General features: G+C 46.6%; 1 protein-coding gene and 3 non-coding genes across 6 annotated transcripts in view; 2 read left to right on the top strand and 2 right to left on the bottom strand.

Annotated features, from left to right (window-relative positions):
- The window catches only part of MED16 (mediator complex subunit 16), a 37,877-nt gene extending 25,139 nt beyond the window's left edge, over positions 1–12,738 (bottom strand). Inside the window, exons 1-7 of one of the 3 annotated variants that reach the window (XM_069102049.1) lie at positions 12,541–12,738; positions 12,021–12,057; positions 10,793–11,002; positions 8,558–8,665; positions 6,995–7,164; positions 4,827–5,258; positions 3,805–3,910 (exon numbers count right to left, since the gene is read on the bottom strand). In XM_069102049.1, the coding sequence (XP_068958150.1) occupies positions 3,805–3,910; positions 4,827–5,258; positions 6,995–7,164; positions 8,558–8,665; positions 10,793–10,931 (955 nt within the window). In that variant the 5' untranslated portion in view covers positions 10,932–11,002; positions 12,021–12,057; positions 12,541–12,738. Of the gene's footprint in view, positions 1–3,804; positions 3,911–4,826; positions 5,259–6,994; positions 7,165–8,557; positions 8,666–10,792; positions 11,003–12,020; positions 12,058–12,486 lie in introns of all 3 variants that reach the window. The other 2 variants (XM_069102048.1, XM_069102046.1) reach the window with 2 other exon arrangements.
- Positions 12,739–13,000: 262 nt separating this feature from the next.
- On the top strand, positions 13,001–13,107 carry LOC138172374 (U6 spliceosomal RNA). The gene has a single exon (XR_011171102.1). It is a non-coding gene; the product is annotated as a U6 spliceosomal RNA (small nuclear RNA).
- Positions 13,108–20,009: 6,902 nt separating this feature from the next.
- LOC138172373 (U6 spliceosomal RNA) lies at positions 20,010–20,116 on the top strand. The gene has a single exon (XR_011171101.1). It is a non-coding gene; the product is annotated as a U6 spliceosomal RNA (small nuclear RNA).
- Positions 20,117–20,431: 315 nt separating this feature from the next.
- On the bottom strand, positions 20,432–20,538 carry LOC138172371 (U6 spliceosomal RNA). The gene has a single exon (XR_011171099.1). It is a non-coding gene; the product is annotated as a U6 spliceosomal RNA (small nuclear RNA).
- Between the last annotated feature and the right edge of the window lie 570 nt (positions 20,539–21,108).

Raw genomic sequence — 21,108 nt, 5'->3', positions numbered from 1 at the left:
AGATTCTGACACCCACAAAGAAAAATATTTCTCATCAGGAGGAAGAGGCATTGTTTAATTAGACATATGAACCAACTTAGATTTTTTTTTTGCAGGGGGGAAGGTAGGGCAGTTGGGGCTAAGTGACTTGCCCAAAGTCACATGGCTAGTTGTGGGGTTTTTTTAAGTGTCTGAGGCAGGATTTGAACTCAGGTCCTCCTGACTCCAGGGCCGGTGCTCTATTCACTGTGCTACCTAGCTGCCCTTACCAACTTAGATTTTTAAAAGTTGCATAGAGAAGATGGCAGCAGGGAGACATAACAGAGGAATGAATAGCACTGGCATGTGGCGAGTTCCCATAAGACCATGGCCATCGATTGGGGAGTTATGGTATGAGTGTCACGTATATGCATGCTACAAACATTATAAAGTACATATGTGAATGTACTGACTGCTGAGCTGTAATGAATACTGAGAAACAATGACTAAGAATAATTGAGAGAGGCCCCAGAAGACTTAAACTGAATGGATACACAGTGAAATAAACAGACCCAAGAAAACAATACAAACACTAACAACAACATAAATGGAGAAAACAGGCCAGACTGGAAGCCACTTAAAGATAATGTGGCTCCAGAGAAGAAATGAGAGAAATACACCTCCTGCCCTTGTCTGCAGAGCAGAGGGACTCTGTACGGTCAGTTCGGTGAGTGTGGTTTACCTCCATTTCCCCCTCTCTTCATTCTTGGCTATAAGAGATGGCCTGTGGGGGACTAAAAAGGGGGAAGGTTATGTTGGGAAATTAAAGTGAATGTAAAAAGCTATTAAGTTTTTTTTAAAGATTCATGATAGGAAGGCTAAATTCAAAATAAGCAAGAAAAGCTTAGGACAACAAAGAAGTTTATTGGTCGGTGACTTGTTTTGTTTTTCCTTTTTAAACTCATACTGGGGAAAACAGGGGCAGCTGCCCCCCAGAGAAGGTCAAGAGCGCTCTTTAGGCGGATGGGAGAAGGATCGGGGATGAGAGGCAGAAACCAGAACTGCTCAGCTTTGCTTTTTTCTCCGTTGTGGACAATGATCTCTGGGCAGAACAAAAAAATGGCTAAGAAGAAGCTGAAAATCAAGATAAGCAGAGAGAGCTCTGAGCAAGTGGCCGCACCTGATGACCCCAGGGTTCTGGTCACCCTGCCCAGCCAAATCACTGGTGAATGTGACAGGGAGGGCTCGCTGTCAGTGATCTCTGAGAGAACATGGGGAATGGGGGACTGACCCAGGACTGAAGAAGGTTAAGTGTCCTGGTTATCAGAAAGGGAAGGGAACAGAGTCTGAAAATGACAGATTGGCCAACTCAACTTCAATTCTTGGTAAAATTCTAGAACTCGGTATTAAAGGATAGTGGCAGGGTCCAAGGAGCAGAGATCCAGGGCCCGTCTGACCCAAGAACCCACCATTTTGTAGCTGAAGAGACTAGGGGCTAGAGAGATGAATGGCGCACCTCTGAAAAAGGAATCACAAATGAAAAGCCAGCTGAGTGCCAGTGAGCTTGGGTCATGCCAGACGAACATCATTCCCATTTACTTTTAGGATAATGTTACTAGATAGGCAGGAATAGGGACAGGGATCTGACCTGTGATTTCACTGACAGAGAACTCCCAGTGAGGAAACTCCCTCTACTCACTGTAGGAGCAACTGGGAGAAATGTCTAGGACATTTCTTCTCAAGGTCACAAAGTCAGTGTGTGCCAGGTCTTTCTGGCTTTGAGGTGAGTTCTGTTACACAGATTTTAGCCATGTGTTTGACAAAGTTTCTGTGAAGCAATCATGGTTAAGTGACTTGCCCAGAGTCACACAAGTGGTAAATATCTGAGGCAGCATTTGAACTCAGTTCCTCCTGACTCCAGGGCCAGTGTTCTAGTCACTACACTACCTAGCTGACCTCTCATATATTTTCTTGACAAGATGGAAAGATCTGGGATAGAGGATGGTAGAGTCAGGGGGGGTTAAGGGCTGGCTGTGTGGTCAGCCCATTAGTGGGTCAATGCCAATTTGGAAAGAAGTCTTTAAAGGAGTTCCTCAGGGATTTGTGCTTGGCCCTGTGCTGTTAAACATTTTTATCAATAACCTGGATAAAGGCACAGAAAGCATGCTTTTATTATATTATCAAATGCCACAAAGCAAAAAGGGATAGCTAACGGTCTGGATAACAATCAGACTCTAAGGAGATCTTGGAAGGATAGAAGACAGCAAAATCTAGGAAAATTAAACTGAATAAAGATCAATATAAAGTGTCGTGCTGGGATTCAAGAACTCAACTTCACAAATACAAGATGGGGGTGCATGGCTAGACAAGGATTCCTCTGAAAAAAGATCTGGAGGTCTCAAAGGAACACAAGCTCAGTATGAGTCAAAAGTTAACATAATGTTAGCCTGTCATAAGATGCAGTGACTGAGACCAGGCATGCGGCAGCCTTGCTGTCCTCCAGCCTGGTCAGGCCACTTCTGAAGGGCTGTGAGCCTAGGGAGGCCACTGATGAGAGACCAGAGCAGGGGTTCCAGAACAGTAAAGGGGCTCCAAATCACATCATGAGAATTGAATGAAGAAACTGGAGCTGAGACCAAGATGACTGCTCGGCACTCTCTACTGACGCAGGGCATGGTTCCTGAAAAACTCAGGAGACGGTCTTGCCAAAAAACCCCTGTGTCCAACCAGGGGTAAAGCCTTTCTGAGCTCATCTAGACTGGGCCTTGCACAACAGACATACACTTCAACACCCAGCCTGGACACAAAGTCTTTCTAGTTTGTACAGCCAGCAACCAAAGAGTAACAAAGTATATGAAGAGACAATTTAGAAAACAAAATACAAAAATCACAAATATTCACTCAAAATAAAATCCAGTCTTCTTAATAAATACAAATGAATAATTCTGAGGTACCATCTTGCTATCATACTGGCAGAATTTTTTTTTAAATCAGCAAATTTAACATTGGTAAGGCTATGAAAAACAGGCACACTCATACCCTGCAAGTGGAATGGCTAGAATCCTTTTGCAAAGCAATCTTACGATACATAAGAATAATAAATAATAATTGTATCCTTTGACCCCCAAATCCTATTATTGGGATTATGACCAAATAAAATAATTTTTTAAAAAACTTTTAAGGCAGTTATTTGTTTAAAAAAAGATATAGATAGATTTTAAAGCAGTATTCTCTGCAATAAGAGAATTAGAAACAACTTAGTGTCTAACTGCTGGGGAATAACTGAGTAAACTGTAGTATGTAAACATAAAGGAATACAATGAAATTAAAAATGACAAATGTAAGGAATATAAAGAAAAAGAGTCAGGCCATTGAATAGTTGAAAAACAACAGATCTGGAATTAGAAAAACAGTTCAAACTCCAGCTCTGTTACGTGGGTGACCCTGGACAAATCACCTCCCCTCGGTTGAAGAGGAAGGGGGCAGCTATATTAAATGATCTCTAAGGTTCCTTAAAGTGTCTATAAATGTATACATTACAATAAGCAAAGAAGGTATAACCAAGAGATGAGGAAATATTTTCAGTAGCAATACAAAAAAGGAAAGGGATTACCCCAAGGAAGGGGCAAATGGACGACAGAACAGGACCGAGCAAGTACTTAGGAAGTTACTATCATTCCGTGTAACGGTTCATCCTGAGTATGTTTACATGAAAAACCTATCAATTAAAAACACCCCAACCAATGGAGCTCCTTCCCTGTGGCTCACTAGGGGGAGGGCTCAGAAGCCCTTTAGCAGCAGAGGGGCCACAGCTTTCTGAAGGGACCACTTGGGAAGCACACTCACCCACAGGGGAGATCTGCTGGAAGATGTTGTTCACAGGCAGGCCCTCCTTGCGCAGGGACCAGCACTCCACGATGCTGTTCATCTGGTTGGAGGCACACAGCAGCACCTGGGGGACAGAGGTCAAGGGAGCTGGCCCCAAGCAAATCGCCATGGCCCTCGGGCTTCTGAGCCAGCCCCCAGCGACAGGGCGGAGCTCCCTGCCACCATTAACCAAACCAGGTCACTGTGCTCACCCCGCTAGTCTTCCACCTTTCACGCTCCGGGCTCTGCTCAGCTGCTCAGTCCTGCACCTTCTGCCTGCCCTATAACCTGTCCCACCTGGAACCCTCTCTCCTGCGCTCCTGACTGGTCCCCCGCTCTCTGCTGTTAGTGTGTCTCCTCTCTGATTCAGCCTTCATCAGCTGCCAGAATAACCCTCCTGAGGCACACTTCTGACCCTATCAGGCCCCTGCTCAGTAACTCCCAGTGACTCCCAGTAGAACAAAATAGAAATTCCTTAGCCGGCGTTTAAAGGCCACCAGAAACCAGCTTCAACCCACCTTTCTAATCCATTTTCATCCTATTCCCCTTCCTACATTCTGTGTTTCATAGGCAAACTGGCCTTTGAGTCATTCCCTAACTCCATGTGCCATCTTCTGCCTAGGCTGGGCCCCATGCCTACAGTGCCCTCCTTGGTGATCTCCGCCTTTCGCATCCTCTTCTCCCTCGGAGAGGCCTCTCCTCAGACACCAGCTCCTCTACGAGACGTGTAAGTGTATAAGTGGTACTCCCCCTCTGTGGGAATATAAGCTATCTTGTCTGCGTATCCTGAGGGCACTGCATTAAGCAGGAACTTGGTGAGCATTTGCTGTGCTGAGACTTGGAAGGGCCCTTAGAGATCACCTTCCTAATCTCAAAAAGATGGAGACGATCCTATCTGCAGCCCTCCCCAGGATGGGGCTACTGTGGGAAAGCGCTTTGGAAAGTGGAGGGGTCTCAGAGTGGAAGAGGGGGACTTAGGAGAAAAGCAGCCGGCAGCTCACCTGCTCAGACATGTCTCTGGCGAGGAATTTCAGGTGTGTGATGGCGGGGTACTTGTCCTTCCGGGCTGGGTCTGTTGTGCAGCGCATGAAGAGGGATGGCAGGATCTCCGTGTCGATCCGGCACTTCTCATTCACTACACTGACACACACCTTGTAGAACTGGACAGGGGAGGTGCTGCTGCCATCGGACGTGGCCACCACAATATTCCCCCCGCCGGTGAAGGCGATGTCTGCCAGGGCCACGCGGCAGCGCAGGCGGCACAGGCTCTCCGTGGAGGTCAACACTTGCCCGTTGGGCTTGAGCAGAGAGACGGTCACCAGCCCGCTGATGGTCACTGCAATCCAACCCTCCATGGGCTTCCCACCAAAAAGCGTCAGAGAGGGGGAGAACTTGACTCGAGAAAATTTGTCGCCAAAACTTGAGGCACCGGACTGCAATGGAAGAAATGCCTGTTGAATGCTTTCTTTAAAATCAAGCTCAGGAAGTCTTCCCTGATCCCACCTAGCTGGTAGCAATCTCTCAATTCTCTTTTCTCACTGTATGTTATTCTTCTATGTTTAATGCAATTCAATCCTTAAAGGAAGTGTCACTCCATCAGTATGAAGGATAACAAAGATTTCATCTCTGCTATGATATGGTAAATGGTCTCCAGGAGTCGCTGTGGCCCAAAAACCAACATCCCCCTTCAGCCAACTGGATGGTTACTTTTGGAATCAGCTAGACTGTTAACCTCAGACAATGGACGCTCCAATGTTGGCCAATGCCAAGACATATCTGGTTCAGGAGGACAAGCAAAGAGAAGGCAGCAGAAAAATAGGATTTTAGTGAAAGCCTTAAAACCAATGACGTTCTACTTGGTTACATGTTCATCCACCACTGAAAGTCCTCTCTGAGACCTCTGCACACAGGGCTGGGCTGCCTTCAAGAGATCCCAAACTGTGAATACCCTTTGACCTAGTGACACCAAACCGGGCCTAATCCACAAAGAGACGGAGGAAAGAGGAAAAAGAACCATATATACAAAAACATTTCTAGCAGCTCAAAGACTGAGAAACTAAGGGGGTGCAGTCCACCAAGTGGGTAATGGCTGAACCAATTATGAAGAACTAAAGTCGTGGGAGACCTGAAGGACCCTAGAGAAGCACATGGAGGGACGGACAGGCTGCAACAAACAACCAACAAAGGACAATACAGGAGGGAAGGCTGGTGCCTCACCAGAGATACAGCGTCTATGCAGAAAAAGATGTGGGCTGCTCACACAGTTAAACCCAGGGATAACAGCTGGAGGGGCCACACTGGAGGAAGGCCCTCAGCACATCCCGGGCCCCTAGGGGACGAGAACATGGAGATCACGGGACCCCTGAAGTCGTGACATCTCACAGAAGGACATTCTCAGCCTGGAGCAGGTGAGACTGGACACTGGCTTTAGCTTCAGGAGGGTGATGCACCAGGAGAAGGACAGAAAGGACACTCCACCTGTCCTCTCAGCCCAAGAGGCCTTCCAGCTCAGGGTCATTAACCAAGTTTAAAGGCACTCGGGGATCCCTTTACAAGAGCTGAAAGAGGAAGACTCCAAAAGAATGGACAAAATCACAGATATTTGGCTTTAAAAAAAAAAAGACTGAGAAGATGTCAGCAAGCAGCTTATACACACCAGCCTTCTTTTGCGCCTCTATGAACACACACCTCTATGAAGCACATCCCACCACTGTGCACCAGGGGGACTATGAGATCCTGTTACAGTGATCACTGCTGGCTTTCAGGACAGGACTTCTCATGAGTAAGCACAAGGCCACCTCGAAGGCCCTCCTCCAAAGATGGCCCTCCCCTTTCAAAAACCATAGAAGCCCGTCACAGGCAGGCAACTATGCACCCACTGCCTGGGGCATTATTTGTGAATCTTTGGGAAGAGGCAGAATTCTGAGAGTGGCAGCAACAACTTAGACACGGGGGATCCCTAAGGCTTAATAAAGGAGGAGCTGGAGCAGAGACCAGCCAAGCCAGAGGGGAGGCCTGGGAGCAGAGTGGGCAGGCGGGCAATGAGGGGACCTCCTAGAAGGGTGGGGCCACAATTCCACTGTCGTGAGATGAGATGACACAGACCGGCCCGGCCCCTCCCTCTGGGGGGCTTCTCACCCCTTCCCACAACCAGCAGCCTCCCACCAACCTTTTCCACGTGCAGGGCAAGCTTCACACCATTATGTAACCAGGACAAAGACACGATGGGGTCGCCTTCCACCATGCTGCCCACTGTGCTCTCCCAGCTGTTGGCCAGGTGGTCGGACATGCTCCAACACTTGACGTGCCCATCGGCATCAGCCGACAGGAGCCTGGAGCCTGAAAGGGACGCAGAGGAGCGAGGAGAAAAACTGGTCAGGGAGTGGAAGAGCAGCCAGGTGGGCCCGGAGCTCCTCCTGTCTGTTTCGGGATTATTCATTAAAAAGAAAAAAATGTTCCCCTGATGCCCCATCCTGCCCCCCATGCAGCAAGGCCTTCTTGTAAGGTTTACTGTATAAAAATAAAAACAAAAGCAACCCAAAAGATCGACAAGCCCAGGCCATGCTGTGTGTGCAACATTCCACCCCACAGTCCCCCACCTCTTCAAAGAAAGAAGGCTCAGGCCCAGATATGTGGGTGGGGAGCTCTATGGAAGCGGGCAAAGACCACTGGTGTAACAGGAGGGTAGTAACGAGAACAATACTGTCAGCAGCAGCAGCTGGCATTGCCTCACAACAAGCCTGAGAGGTAGATGCTATTGTTATCCCCATTCTACAGGTGAAAAAACTGAGGCAGACAAAGGTTAAATGATTTGCCCCAAATCACAGTTAGTAAGTGTATAAAGCTGGATTTGAACTCAGGACCTCCCTGCTCCAGGCCCAATGCTCTCTCATCCACTGCCCACCAAGCAGTCTCACAGGACAAGATGAGGAGCCAAGTCCCTCTGATGTTACTAACCAGCTGCGTGGCCTTAGGCAGGTCATCAGGCGGTCAATAAACATTTATTAAGTGCCTACTATGTGACAAGCACTGCATTAAGAACATGGTGGGACATGGGATACAAAAAGACAAGATGGTCCCTGCTCTCAAGGAGCTTATAGGCTAATGGGGGAAACAACGTAGGGAAAGGGCTGAAGTGAGGGGGCAGGGGGGCACTCTGCAGTCCTGAAGAAGCCAGAGGGGAAATGCTGAGGCCCCAGCCCTAGGCTGCCTCCTCAAACCGAGCTCAGATGGCCACCCTCCCCCCACTCCAATCAGAGCCGGAGGAGACCAAGGGGCAGGGAGGAAGGCAGGTGCTGAGGAGGTGTGCAAGGTGAGGGCACCCATCCTCACCTGGGAGAAGGATGTGTGTGAGAGGGCTTTGGAGAAACCTTCCTGCCGCTGAGGGCTACTAACTTCATCATAATAAAGAAAACGTTTAACCAGCGCTTTGTAAGCATAAGGCACCAAAAGTCTTCAAGATTTAATAGCTTAAAACTGGCCTCAGACCCAGGGGTCGGCCTGTATCTTTTGGCCATCATTATACTCAACCTATCTCCCTCTGTGAAACAGACTGGCAGGACTAAAGATCCTAAGGCCGCCCAGCTCTGCAATCCGACGTCTGCGAGCCAAAGGTCCGAGTGCGGTATTTCGAATTAGGGAACTTCATCCTCCGGGTAGCCGCTCACCCCACCCTCCCGCTGCCACCAGGCCCGGCCATTAAGAACGGGACAGAAAAGGGAGCCCTTCTCACCTGACTGATCCCACTCCAGGCAAGTGATCACCTCGTTGTGCTCAGAGTTAATGGAGTACACGTCCCAGGGATGCTCTGTATCCAAAATGTGAATCATGTGGGTCAAGTCTGAGGAGAGAAGAGAGAGCAAATCCTGAAGGCTGGAAGAGAAAGGAATTCAACACTCCCAGCTGTATCACCTCGTTAAAAACAGCAGTCAGAATGACTAATGAGAGGCTTTCAAAAACCCAAGTGCTTCCCTCACTTGTCAAAACCTATTCAACTCAACACTCGTGTATCGTGGAGAGAAGAATGGACCAGGCACCGGAAGGAAGGCACAAGGGTCAGCTAAGAAACGGTCCTCATGCACCTCACAGTCTGATAGGGGCTATGACTTCTAATGTGAGTGGAAATTAAAAACGAATTAGAAAGGTATGGGGTGGTCTAAGGGGGAAAAGAGTACCCAGAATCTGACCAATGGTATAGTACTATCTAAACACATGCTAATTATATTTCTATGTCACTGTGCAGCATGGGTAAAACTGCCAGTGCCACACAAACCAAAACCATAACCCAAGCCCAATATCCTAAGTTTAGGAACCAAGGAGGGTTTACTGAGTTCATCAGCAAAGGAGCTCCGCCAGAATGGGTAGAGACTCCCCAAAGCAGAAGTGGGGAACCTGCGGCCTCGTGGCCCTCTGGGTCCTCAATGTGGCCGACTGACTCCAAACTTCATAGAACAAATCCCCTCAATAAAGGAATTTGTTCTGTAAAACTTGAACTCAGTCAAAAGGCCTCACCCCAAGATCTACAGGGCTACATGTGTCCTCAAGGCTGCAGGTTCCCCACTCCTGCCCCAAAGGTACAAAAGCACAAAGCTTATGCAGGTTTAAATTTAGGCAGGAGGTGAACTAGGTACAGGGGAACCTTGGGACTGGAAGGGGGGCACCTAGATGACGCCACAGAGTGCCAGAGCCTGGAATCAGGAAGACTCATCTTCACAAGTTCAAGACACTTACTAGCTGGGTGACCCTGGGTAAGTTATTTAACTTCAGTTTTCTCATATGTAAAACGGGTTGAAGAATGCCATGGCAAACCACTCCAGCATCTTTGCCAAGAAAATCCCAAATGAAGTCACAAAGAATTGGACACAACTAAAAACAAAGGAATGACAAGAGAACTGGACAAGGCCCGCTGCTGGGGGCTAGTAACATGAAAGACTCTTCTTCAGGTTAACTACCTGACATAACCTCACCCTAACAGACAGGACCGCCTCTGTGGGTGGGGAGAGGGTAGGGATTGCAATACAGACTGCAGACAGAATGGAGGTGCTTGAACTTTCTCTCTCTGTCAGCCTCTAAGGGTACTCTCTAACCCTAAGCTGCCTGGGTAGAGGGATTCCTCCAGCTCAGCTCCCTGTATTCTTCAGAATCCTAGGTTCAACCAAAACAAAGCAAACGGTCCACAAAGCAGATTATGACGGGATGTCAGGAGGGCTGGCAGAAACCCTAGAGGTCACTGGCTTAGCATTTCTGCTCCTCCCCCTCATTTTGCAGAGGAGGAAACAAGAGTCACAGGGCATCAGCAGGATGGCCCGACCCTGAATCAAATGCTCTGGGACACTACAGGTGAAGCAGAGCTTCTATGTAAAGGATGATTCAAATGTAATTAAAAAACATTTGACGAAATAAATGCAGACACATTAAATCAACGCTGGCCCCGAGTCAGGAGGACCCGAGTTCAGTTCCGGCCTCAGACACTTAACACCCACACAAAAACATTAGCCATGTAACCTTGGGCAAGTTACTTAACCCCAATTGCCCTCCAAAAGGCAAAAAAAAAAAAACCCAAAACAGAGATAACATCAATTTGTGGTTTTTTAAGTCAGTATGCAGAGAGCCTTTCCTTTTGGGGTTCTGGGTTCTAGTCCAGGGTCTGTTTCTGAAGAGTTCTATGCCCTCGCTCACTGGGTAACCACCACGATCCTGGGTTCAAGAACACCGATGTGAGACTAACATCACTCTGTTGATTCTTGTTGAATTTAATTAAGCCCCAAGGAGACACCTTGACCTTGGAGCCAGAAGCCAGGGGTCAGGTCCTACCCAGCTTTCCCTCTAATTCTGCGGCCTCTGACAAGTTTCCTAACTTCCTAAACCCGGCTCCTCCTCTAGACCATGCCTCCCTCACAGGGCTGGTGTGAGGGAAACACTCCGTAAACTGCAGACCATTATTGGCGTTCTACGGCCAACGGCATACCTTTCTCCTCTTCATTTTTCAGGTCTGTGGTGAAGGCTATGAGGTTTCGGCAGGACCAGGCACAGACCAACGGAATGGAGGGGCAATGATTGCTCTTAGGCCTTTTCTCCCACTCACAGACATAAGCCAAATCCATCATGCCCCTAGATTGCTTTCTGGGGTCCCCAGCCTGGGGTCCCTCAGATCAGAAGACAAAAATCAGCAGGTCCTAAAAAGAAAAAAAGGTGTGTGATTGTCTTTTTTTTTAATTCTTTAAAAGCTTTTATATTTGAATCTGAAAATAGTCTTGAGACTGTCACAGAAAAGACATTTGATATATTTGAATTTATTTTTCTCATTCCCCTTTAGTGGGATAGTATAGACCTCAATGACAATTTTCAAAAATATATCACAAGGATTTGTTTTATTCTTTAAATCTTATAATTTATTCTCCTACATGAGAATTTATATTTACCATTATGATGACTGGAATTTTTATAATATTACTATCATCCTCTCGCCCCTTTAGTGGGTAGCCCAGACCCCACTACATAGGACTCCCTCAACCTGCCACCAGCTTCTCTCTGACCCTACTGCAGGAAGCCTTTCCCTGTCCCCTCCACTTCTAATGCCTTCCCTCTGAGAACACCTTCCATCAAGTCACGTTAAGAAGCATTTATTAAGCTCCTACTGTATGCCAAGCACCATGCTAAATGCTACAAAGGAAAGGCAAAAAACCAGCCCCAGCTCTTTAGGAGCTCACAGTCTGGTGGGGGAGACGGCATGCCAACAACTGTGTAAGAACAAAACAGAGATACAGTAAGTTGGAGATAATCTTAAAAGAAACGCACTAGCATCACAGGATACTGGGAAAGGTTATACCCTGTATGTATCTTTTTTCCTTTTTGCTTTTTGGAGGGGGAAGGCAGGGCAATTGGGGTTAAGTGACTTGCCCAAGGTCACACGGCTGGTAAGTGTTAAGTGTCTGAGGCCACATTTGAACTCAGGTCCTCCTGACTCCAGGGCCGGTGCTCTATTCACTGTGCCACCTAGCCACCCCAGTGTATATCTTATATGCACATATTCACCCCTTGTCCCTATTAGAAGGTGAGATCTTTGAGGGCAGGGCCTGTCTTTTCTCGGTATCCCCAGCAGCACTTGGCAGGGTGCCTGGCACATAGTAAGCACTTAACAAATGCTTGTTGAATGACTCCTGGGGCATAGAATTTGCACTTTATTCTACCTATCTCGAATCAGTCCGTACCATTTCCAAGTTTTTTACTCATCTAATTACAGGAATACAGAAAACAAGGAAAATAAAGCAATTAAATGAAGGATGCCATCATCTCTTCTCCTACCCATTTTTCTTAAAATTTCGAGACAATGGGGTAAGTGACTTGGCCAAGGTCACACAGCTAGTAAGAATCAGAAGTTGCCTCTAACTCAGGCCCTCCTGAGGCTACGGCTGGTGCTCTAATCACTGCACCACCTAGCTGCCCCTTTCCGACCCACTTTTGCAAGTACTAATCCTAAAACCCCCACGGACAGTCTGGGAGATTGAGTGCTTCCCCCTTCCTCCTCCTCCTCCCTGGCTCGTCCTACACCTCCAGCCCTATCCCAGGCACCTTTAAGGACCCACCCCTTCAGCGGCTTCCTTTCCTTCGGGCCCCGCCCCCTCAGCCTCTCCTAGGACCAAGCCCCGCCCCTCTCAATACCTCCCGACCCGCAGCCGAGCTAGCACAGACGACTGCACGCCGCCTGCGCCTCACCTCAGCTCTGTCCAGTACTCCGTGCTCTGCAATGCTCCCGCTCTCGCCCCCACTGCAGCCCGAGCAGCTGCTCCGGCCTCCCGTCGGACCTGCCCAGGGAACGGCGAGCAGAGCAGACCAACAAGGAAACATCGAGGCCGGTAGCGCAAGTTCGCGGTGGCTTCTGGGATAGAGGAGGCTCGACCTCCTCCCCGTCCGCCATCCTATGAGGCGTATTGGGCGGGGTATGTTAATCATGCAAACACCCAGCAGCCACTGCGGTCTCAGTGAAGCAGACTAATTCTCAAATAGATAGATTCCCGAGATTTTGGATGATAAAGTAATGTTTAACTCATGTACAAAACAGGTTTTAAGGAAAAAGACAGAAGTTATGACACTCAGAACATTTAACTAAATTACCATATGTGTAAGATATCTAAATTTCGGTGCCTTAAATACTCCTGAGAGATAGGGCAAGTTTGTGCTCGCTTCGGCAGCACATATACTAAAATTGGAACGATACAGAGAAGATTAGCATGGCCCCTGCGCAAGGATGACACGCAAATTCGTGAAGCGTTCCATATTTTGGTCTCCATCGCAGCCAAAATGAAAAACAAGAGAACTCTTCTACGTCCCTTCTGCCTTTCCAGGCCGGGAAGGAAGGTACCAGCTCTCCCAGGATGCTTTCCTTGGTTCTACCAGCCAGGCCTGAGAGACTTTTGTGGGCATTTCTTCTTAGGGAGACCGCTCAGAAGAACTGAAAGTAATCATTAGCCTGCAGCCAGGTTTCAAACTGAACCCTGTGTCTTTGGGTAAGCCTTCTTCTGGGTGGCTGCCTCTTAGACAAAGCTGCTTTAACATTTCTTCTCCTACCTTCTTGGAATGCACTTCCTCGTCACCTTCAGGTCTTAGAATCTCCAGCTTCCTCAAAGCTTCAATCAAGGCCACCTACCCTGATCTGGGGGCCTTTCCTGATCTCCCAGCTACTAGTGATCCCAATTATTTGTGAATGTGCACTCTTACAAGTTTGCAGGAGCTAATTTTCCCAAGCTGGGTGACAAGAAAGAAAAACCAATTAAGAGATCTTATATCTGCTAATATGGAGAAGAGAACAAGGGAGCAGGGACTTTGTAAACTGGCAAAGCAGAGGGATGTGTTTAAGGCCGGCTACATATAACTTTGAGGTCAACTCATGCACCACTTTCTCCTCTGCTCCCAGTTACATAGGCGTTCCCCACAAAATTACTTTACTTTTTTAAAAATAGATTTACATACACATGTTGTTTTAGCCAAAGAATGTAAGCCCCTTGAGGGCAGGTGCTCTTTCATTTTTTTCACTGTATCTCCAGTGCCTAGCATGGTGCCTGGGACATGGCAGATGCTTTAAATATGATCATTGATTAAATGAATGAAACTGATGAGGGATGGCTCCCAATAGGTTCAGCAGGAACTCTGATCTTATCTAAGACCAGAAAGCCTTCGATTCAGTCTTGAAAGGATTCAGTAGGCCTAGGCTAACTTGGAGTCAGAGTTGTAAAAATTTATTATACGCCTTACAGCGGGCAAGGATCCTTAGGGGACCTGCAACCTTAAAGGGGTAGAATTAAGATTTATAAAGAATCATCCATAGTAGAACCTATGCCAATTATGCTAACTAGGTGACGGACTGTGTAATGTAACAGCGCAGGCCTATTGCCCATAATTCATTGGGAAAAAGCCCAAGGTGGGACTACCTAGAAGTGTGGTTTTAGGCTTGAAAACAAATATCACTAAGTCAGTGAGCGGTCAAGGTCTGATGGAGAAGTGCCCAGTCTGCCACCATCAGTGTCATGTTTGACAAGATTGATGTCTGGGAACCAAGGCTAACAGAGACTCAGTGTGTGGATAATAGGCTAAGGAGTTAACCCAGAGATAGGGCCCTGATGGATTCATTGAGGCAGCCAAGGAGTCAGCCTAGAGATAGGGCACTGAAGGATTCATGGGGGCAGTGGGACACTCTACAAAGGGGGAGATAATAGTTGCCCAAGCTGGAATGTTTATAGATACTTTTGTAAAGAATTGATAGGTATAGCTTGTTAGTGTTCCAAGGCTGAGATAGTTGTTGCTGGGCACAATTAATGCTTCGAAGCTAGGGGCAGGGGGAGAAGGGGCAGAGTTAATGCTCTGAGACTGGGGGGGGAGGAGGGGGGGTGGAGTGTGATTTTACAAACTGGTTTTACAAATTGATATTACAAAATTTTACAGACTGATGCTACAAATATAAATCCCAAGCACCCCATCATTCCTGATGTTACAGATTGGTATTACAAATTGAGTTTAAAAATAGATTTTACAAACATAGATCCCAAGCACCCCATCAAAACCACTGGGCACATCAAATGGTTGGCATTCAGTACTTGCTGAATGAAATTAAACTTCAAGGAAATAGCATGAGGTAGGCCAAAGCATGTTGAATCTAAAGTCAGAAGACCTAGGGCTCAAGTCTTAGATCTCCTATAAATATAGCGTGACCTTTGGCAACCTCCCCGGGCCTATTTCCACCTCAGTAAAATGGGGCTCACATACCTCTACCACCTAACTCACAGGATAGGGGTAAGGAAAACACTTTACAAACTGTTAGGCACTTGAGAAAAGTGAGCCACTATTAATATGGCGGAAACATGTTTTAAGACCTCCTCAGTCTCTCAAGAAATATTAAGGAATAAATATTTTTGGTTACCTAAAGAACTTTTCAGATGTTTCCTTTAAAAAGTGGGTAGAATAAAAGGTTCATTTTTTACAGGCCACGGGAAATCCTTTGGTGGGCCACAGGTTGTGCAGTCTGAGCTAAGGCCTTCCTTTTAAGCAGAGAAAAGAGGGAAATATCTGGGACTAGGATATATATCTTTTCAAGTTAGTATTCTTTTATCTTCCTGCCCCCTGAAAGGATTAGGCTGTGACATGCCCTTCTCCAACCAAAAGGACTGAGATCGAGGGAAGAGACCCTTTCTGTCTGTGGGGTGAATAGTCAAGGGAGGAATGAGTAGTGAGTATGGTTCTTGAATGGTAACCCTAAAATATATTTGAATATAATATAACTTTTTTTGTTCAAGATTCCTATAAAAATCAACTAAATTTGTCTTGAGGGTATATAACAGTTTGGACCTATCTTTCTCTAAGCTAGTTTAAGGGTAACAGATTTGGGGATAGCTATAATGAAAGGCTTATGGCCTTGGGCAAATGCTTTATCAAGTGGGAAGATTCAATCAGAATTCAAGAGGTTTCCCAGAGCCTGTACCCCATCAGAGGGCAGTGATTTATTTTGGGTCTTTTTCTCAAATGTCAGTCAATGATTTATGAAGCACCTACTATGTGACAAGCCCTATGCTAAGCACTAGGGACACAAAGAGAGACAAAAACATGGTCCCTACCCTCAAGGGTCTTACACTGTAACAGAGGAGACAACATTCAAGTAACTATATACACACACTATAAATGAAAGGTAACCTCATAAGGAAGGCTCTATCGGTGGGAGAAACCAGAAAGGTTTCCCCTAAAGGATAAGATTTGAACAGTCTTTGAAGGAAGCCATGAAATGGGAGGTATGGAAGGTGTACTCTTAGGGATGGGGATAGTAATGGAAAAGGCACAGAATTGAGAGATGGGATCTCATATGTGAATAACAGCAGGAAGATATAAGAACACTAGAAATGCAGCAAAGGGACAGGTTGTAAAGGCCTTTGAATGCCAAAGAGAGGATAAGGAACCACTGAAGTTTACTGAATAGAGGGAGATGTGATCAGACCTGTGGTACAGGGAGATCAGTTTGACAAGTGAATGAAGAATAAACTACAGTGGGGAGAGAGTTGAAGAGAGGGACCAACCAGTAGACTGTTACAGTGGTTCAGGTATTAGGTGATCAAGGTCTGAACCAAGGTGATTGCATGTCAGAAGAGAGCAATAGGTTTATACTAGACATGACAGAATTTAACAACAGTTTGGATGTGGGGGATAAGTGAGAGTGAGGAGTTAAGGATAATACTGAGATTGTAAAACTAGGTGATTGGGACATTGGTGTCACCATTGGCAGGAATAAAGAAGCTGGAAAGAGGGGGCTCAGGAGCAAAGATAATGAGTTCTGTTTTGAACATGTTGTGTTTGGGATGTTGTATCAGCAATGCCATATTCACAATGCCTATAGAGATTACAAATATGCTGATATAATTATCCATCACAAAATACATCAGGTTTGCCATTTGGGGAAATAAACTAGAAAATTTATTAAGATACCAAAAGACTGAATCCCAAAACCAGAAAGTGAAAGCCATCAGAGTAGTTATGACATTGGCACAGGTAGATAAAGTAGAAAGCACTCACATTCTCAAGCCTTTAAAACAGAACAGGCTACCTCAGGCAAAGGTCCTCCTCTCCCCACTCACAGCAACCACCCAGCGTCCTGGAAGAGTGCTCCCAGCAGCTCTGGCCCCTGGCAGTCCTCAGCAGGAGTCCTTAGCAGAAAGTCCTGCTCCCAGCAGCTCCGGCCGCTGGCAGTGCTCAGCAGGGGTCCTAACTCAAAAAAAAAAAAAAAGGCAACCGCCGCCAACTGCCAACCGCAGGACCGTTAGCTCAGCTTTTCACTTTCTCTTGCTCTGCTATGTCAGCACGTCCATGGGGCATGGGAGATCTTTAAATCCCATAACCCTTACAGATGTCCAATAGACTACTGGGTGATCCAAGAATGAAGGTCCGGAAAGAGGTTCTGGCTAGATACAAAGATCTGAGTCATCTTCATAGAGATGATCACTGGACCCTTGGAAGTTAAGATAGCACAGAGGGAGAAGAGGACCCATGACAAAGCACTGGGGACACCTATAGTTACTAAGTGCGACCTAGAGGAAGATTCAGCAAAGAAAACTGAGGAAAGGGCAGGCCTGAAAAATCACCAAAAAATCACAAAAATCTATAGGGGAGAGTATATCTCAAGGAGAATGACTGACAGTGTCAAAGGCTGAAGAGAGGTCAGGAACAATGAGGATTAAGTAAAGACTGTTAGATTTGTTGAGTTGAGAAATCACTGGTAGTTTCAGAGAAAGTAGTTTTAGCTGAATGATGAGGCCAAGAGCCAAACTGCGGGAAGTTAAGAAGAGAGTGAGAGGAAAGGAACCATCCTAAGGAAGCCCCCATAACAGACACCCTTCTCAAGGAGTTTAGTCAAGAAAGGAAGCAGAGATAGAGGGTGATAGTTAGCAGTGGTGGCCAGATCAAATGAAATTTGGTTTGGGGGGGGGTTAAGGATAGGGGAGACATGGACATATTCATAGGCAGCAAGGAAGCAGTCAGTAGATAAGGAGAGAATGAAATTAGAAAGAATGGGGTGATAGAGAAAGAGAGACGGAAATCTGCTAGAGATGATGACATGGGCATGTGGACATGCACAGGCAGTATGCAGGAATTTGCTTTGTCCACAAGATTCCTGGATTATTTTTTCTAGGGTCCCCAACCTGGTGCCCCACTGAACAGAGGAAAGAAAAATCACCAGGTTCTAAAAGGGATTGTTTTGGTTTTGCTCTCAATAGCTTTTGCATTTCCGCCTGAAAAGTCAGTGAGTCAATAAAACATTTACCGTGTTTCCCCGATAATAAGACCTATCCTGAAAATAAGCCCTCCCCTTACTGTGTAAGATTCCTCTAAAATAAGCCCTCCCCCGAAAATAAGCCTTATTGAGATTGCTACTGTAGTGAAGGTGATCCCCTGCTCTACACGCTACATTACGGTACCCTCTGTATGCACCGTCCCCCGCCCAGTGAAATGCACCCCACGCTCAGAGCTGCATCCAATCAGAGCTGCAGCAGTGAGCGTGTCATCCTGTTCTTCCCCAGTGATTTGCTTATTGAATAAAGGTACATTTTTTTGTTCACATTTACCTGTTCATTAAAATTGCTGTCAATGTTCATTAAAATAAGCCCTCCCCTGAAAATAAGCCCTCTGGTGTTTTTCTGTCCAAAAAAAATAATAAGACAGTGTCTTATTATCGGGGAAACACGGGTATTAATCACCCGCTATATATGCTAAGTTCTGAGGACACAAAGAAAGACAAAAAATACCTCTGCTATTCAGGATATAACAGTCTAATGGGGGATACAACATGCAAACAACATGTTTACAGGAAGAAATAGGAAATAATCAACAGAGATGAGACTCTAGATTTAAGGGGGATCAGGAAAGACGGGATTTTAGCTAGGACTTGAAGGAAGCCCTCGTTGTCGGGAGGCAGGAATGAGGAAGGAAAGTATTGGGCATAGCTTGGGAGACAGCCAGTGAAAATGTCTGAAGCCGGGAGATGGGCTTTCTAGTGTGAGGAACAGCAAAAAGGCCAAAGGACTGGATCACATAATAAGGGAAATGGGGATTATGGAGACTTGAAAAATAGGAGGGGGCTAGGTTATGAAGGATTTCGGATGACAGGTTATTTCCTTTTTGATCCTGGAGGCAATAGGGAGCCAATGGAGTTTATTGAGTAGGAGAGTAACAAGATCAGACTTGCACTTTAGGAAAATCACTTTGGTGGCTGAAAGGAAGATGGATTGGAGTGGGGAGAGTCTTGAGACAGGTAAAACCATTCGCAGGCTATTGCAACAACAATCCAGGCACCAGGTGATGAGGGTCTTCACTAGAGGGGCTGGCAGTGTCAGAGAGAAGGAGGCGTATTGGAGAGACATAGCAAAGGTGAATTCAACAGGCTTTAGCAACAGCTTGGATGGGGAGTTGGGGGAGTGAGCAGTCTAGAATGACTCCTAGGTTCGGAGCTTGGGGGACTGGGAGGATGGTGAAGTCTAAGACAATGATAGGAGAACAAAACAATTAATGAAGAATACTTAGATGTTGTCACTTCTAAGGATCTCCCTGTCTTTTCCTCCTCCTACCCGATAATGCAAGCACTGGGGCCAGAGCCGCAGCTTCCTTCCTCCACCTCCCCAACCCCGTGGTGTTATACCTTATGCCCAACCCCTCACCTCTATCTTTCCTATCAAACCCCGCCCCCATGCCTCATTCTCACCCCAAGTCCATCCCTTTCAGTCTCAGCTTTTCTTTCAGGTCCCGCCCCTTCACTCTGCACCCCAAGGCTCCGCCCCTACTCCTGGCACTGCTACCACCCCTCCCCCCGAGGATTTTATTCACCGCAGGCCCCGCCCCTGTGCCTCCCTCTTCTTTCAAACCTCACCCCCTCCTCTCTCTCGCTCTCTCTCGAACTTTCGCATCGGGCGTCGTATGTTAATCGCGCAAACACCCAGCAGCCACTGCTGTCTCACTCGAAGGAAAATTTATTTGAAATAACGAGCCTTGAGCCTTGCAAGACTTCACATCATAAAATCATAATAACGTGTAATACGACGTAATTTTAAAGAAGTCAGGATGAAATACTGAACCTCAGATATTGAATAAGATCATCATATGTTAAAAGTATTTATAAAATTTGTACCTTAAATAGCTCCGGGAAGGGCCGTTGGTTTGTGCTCGCTTCGGCAGCACATATACTAAAATTGGAACGATACAGAGAAGATTAGCATGGCCCCTGCGCAAGGATGACACGCAAATTCGTGAAGCGTTCCATATTTTGGTCTGATGCATGCAGCTTTTATCTAGATTTCTAAACTCCGTCTGGTCTTCACCCTAGTAGGAATAGTAACTTTGTGTAACGGGAGTGCTTGGAATCCTTAAGCGATTAGATATCTTGTGGTTACTGTGTATTTAGCTAAGAAACCAGACGGATGAAACTACCCTCCGCACACTTATTAAAACAAAAAGGACCATAAGCAATTGCGAGGCTATATTGATCAGCAGCTTTTTGGGGGAAGAGGTGCTGGAGAACTCGGAGTAAGAGGCTTGGAAAAAGGTGTTAAAGTAGCTTTGGAAATGTTGTTAGATCCGTAGATAAAATATGGAACGCTTCACGAATTTGCGTGTCATCCTTGCGCAGGGGCCATGCTAATCTTCTCTGTATCGTTCCAATTTTAGTATATGTGCTGCCGAAGCGAGCACAAACCAACGGCCCTTCCCGGAGCTATTTAAGGTACAAATTTTATAAATACTTTTAACATATGATGATCTTATTCAATATCTGAGGTTCAGTATTTCATCCTGACTTCTTTAAAATTACGTCGTATTACACGTTATTATGATTTTATGATGTGAAGTCTTGCAAGGCTCAAGGCTCGTTATTTCAAATAAATTTTCCTTCGAGTGAGACAGCAGTGGCTGCTGGGTGTTTGCGCGATTAACATACGACGCCCGATGCGAAAGTTCTTTTTAGCGTGGCTGAGAGAGAGAAAGAGAGAGAGAGAGAGAGGTCCTCTGTCCTAGGGGCCTCTGCGGCCGAGGGGGTGAGGTTTGAGGGAAGGAAGATGTTGGAGGGTCCCAAGGGGAAGGAAAGGGAGCCGCTGAAAGGGTAGGGCTTGAGGGAAGAGGGAGGCAGAGGGGCGGGGCCTGGAGTGAATTAAAATCCTTCAGACGTGGGTGGGGGGTGCGCCAGGAGGAGGGGCGGAGCCTAGGGATGCAGAACTGGTTGAGTGAGGGGGCGGGGCCTGAAAGAAAAGGCGAGACTGAAAGGGA

This window comes from Petaurus breviceps, unplaced genomic scaffold, assembly GCF_028583685.1.
Source record: "Petaurus breviceps papuanus isolate PSGF00001 unplaced genomic scaffold, PetGlider_PUasm1.0 523, whole genome shotgun sequence".
NCBI lineage: Eukaryota > Metazoa > Chordata > Mammalia > Diprotodontia > Petauridae > Petaurus > Petaurus breviceps.
This window is presented reverse-complemented; position numbering and strand designations above follow the sequence as displayed.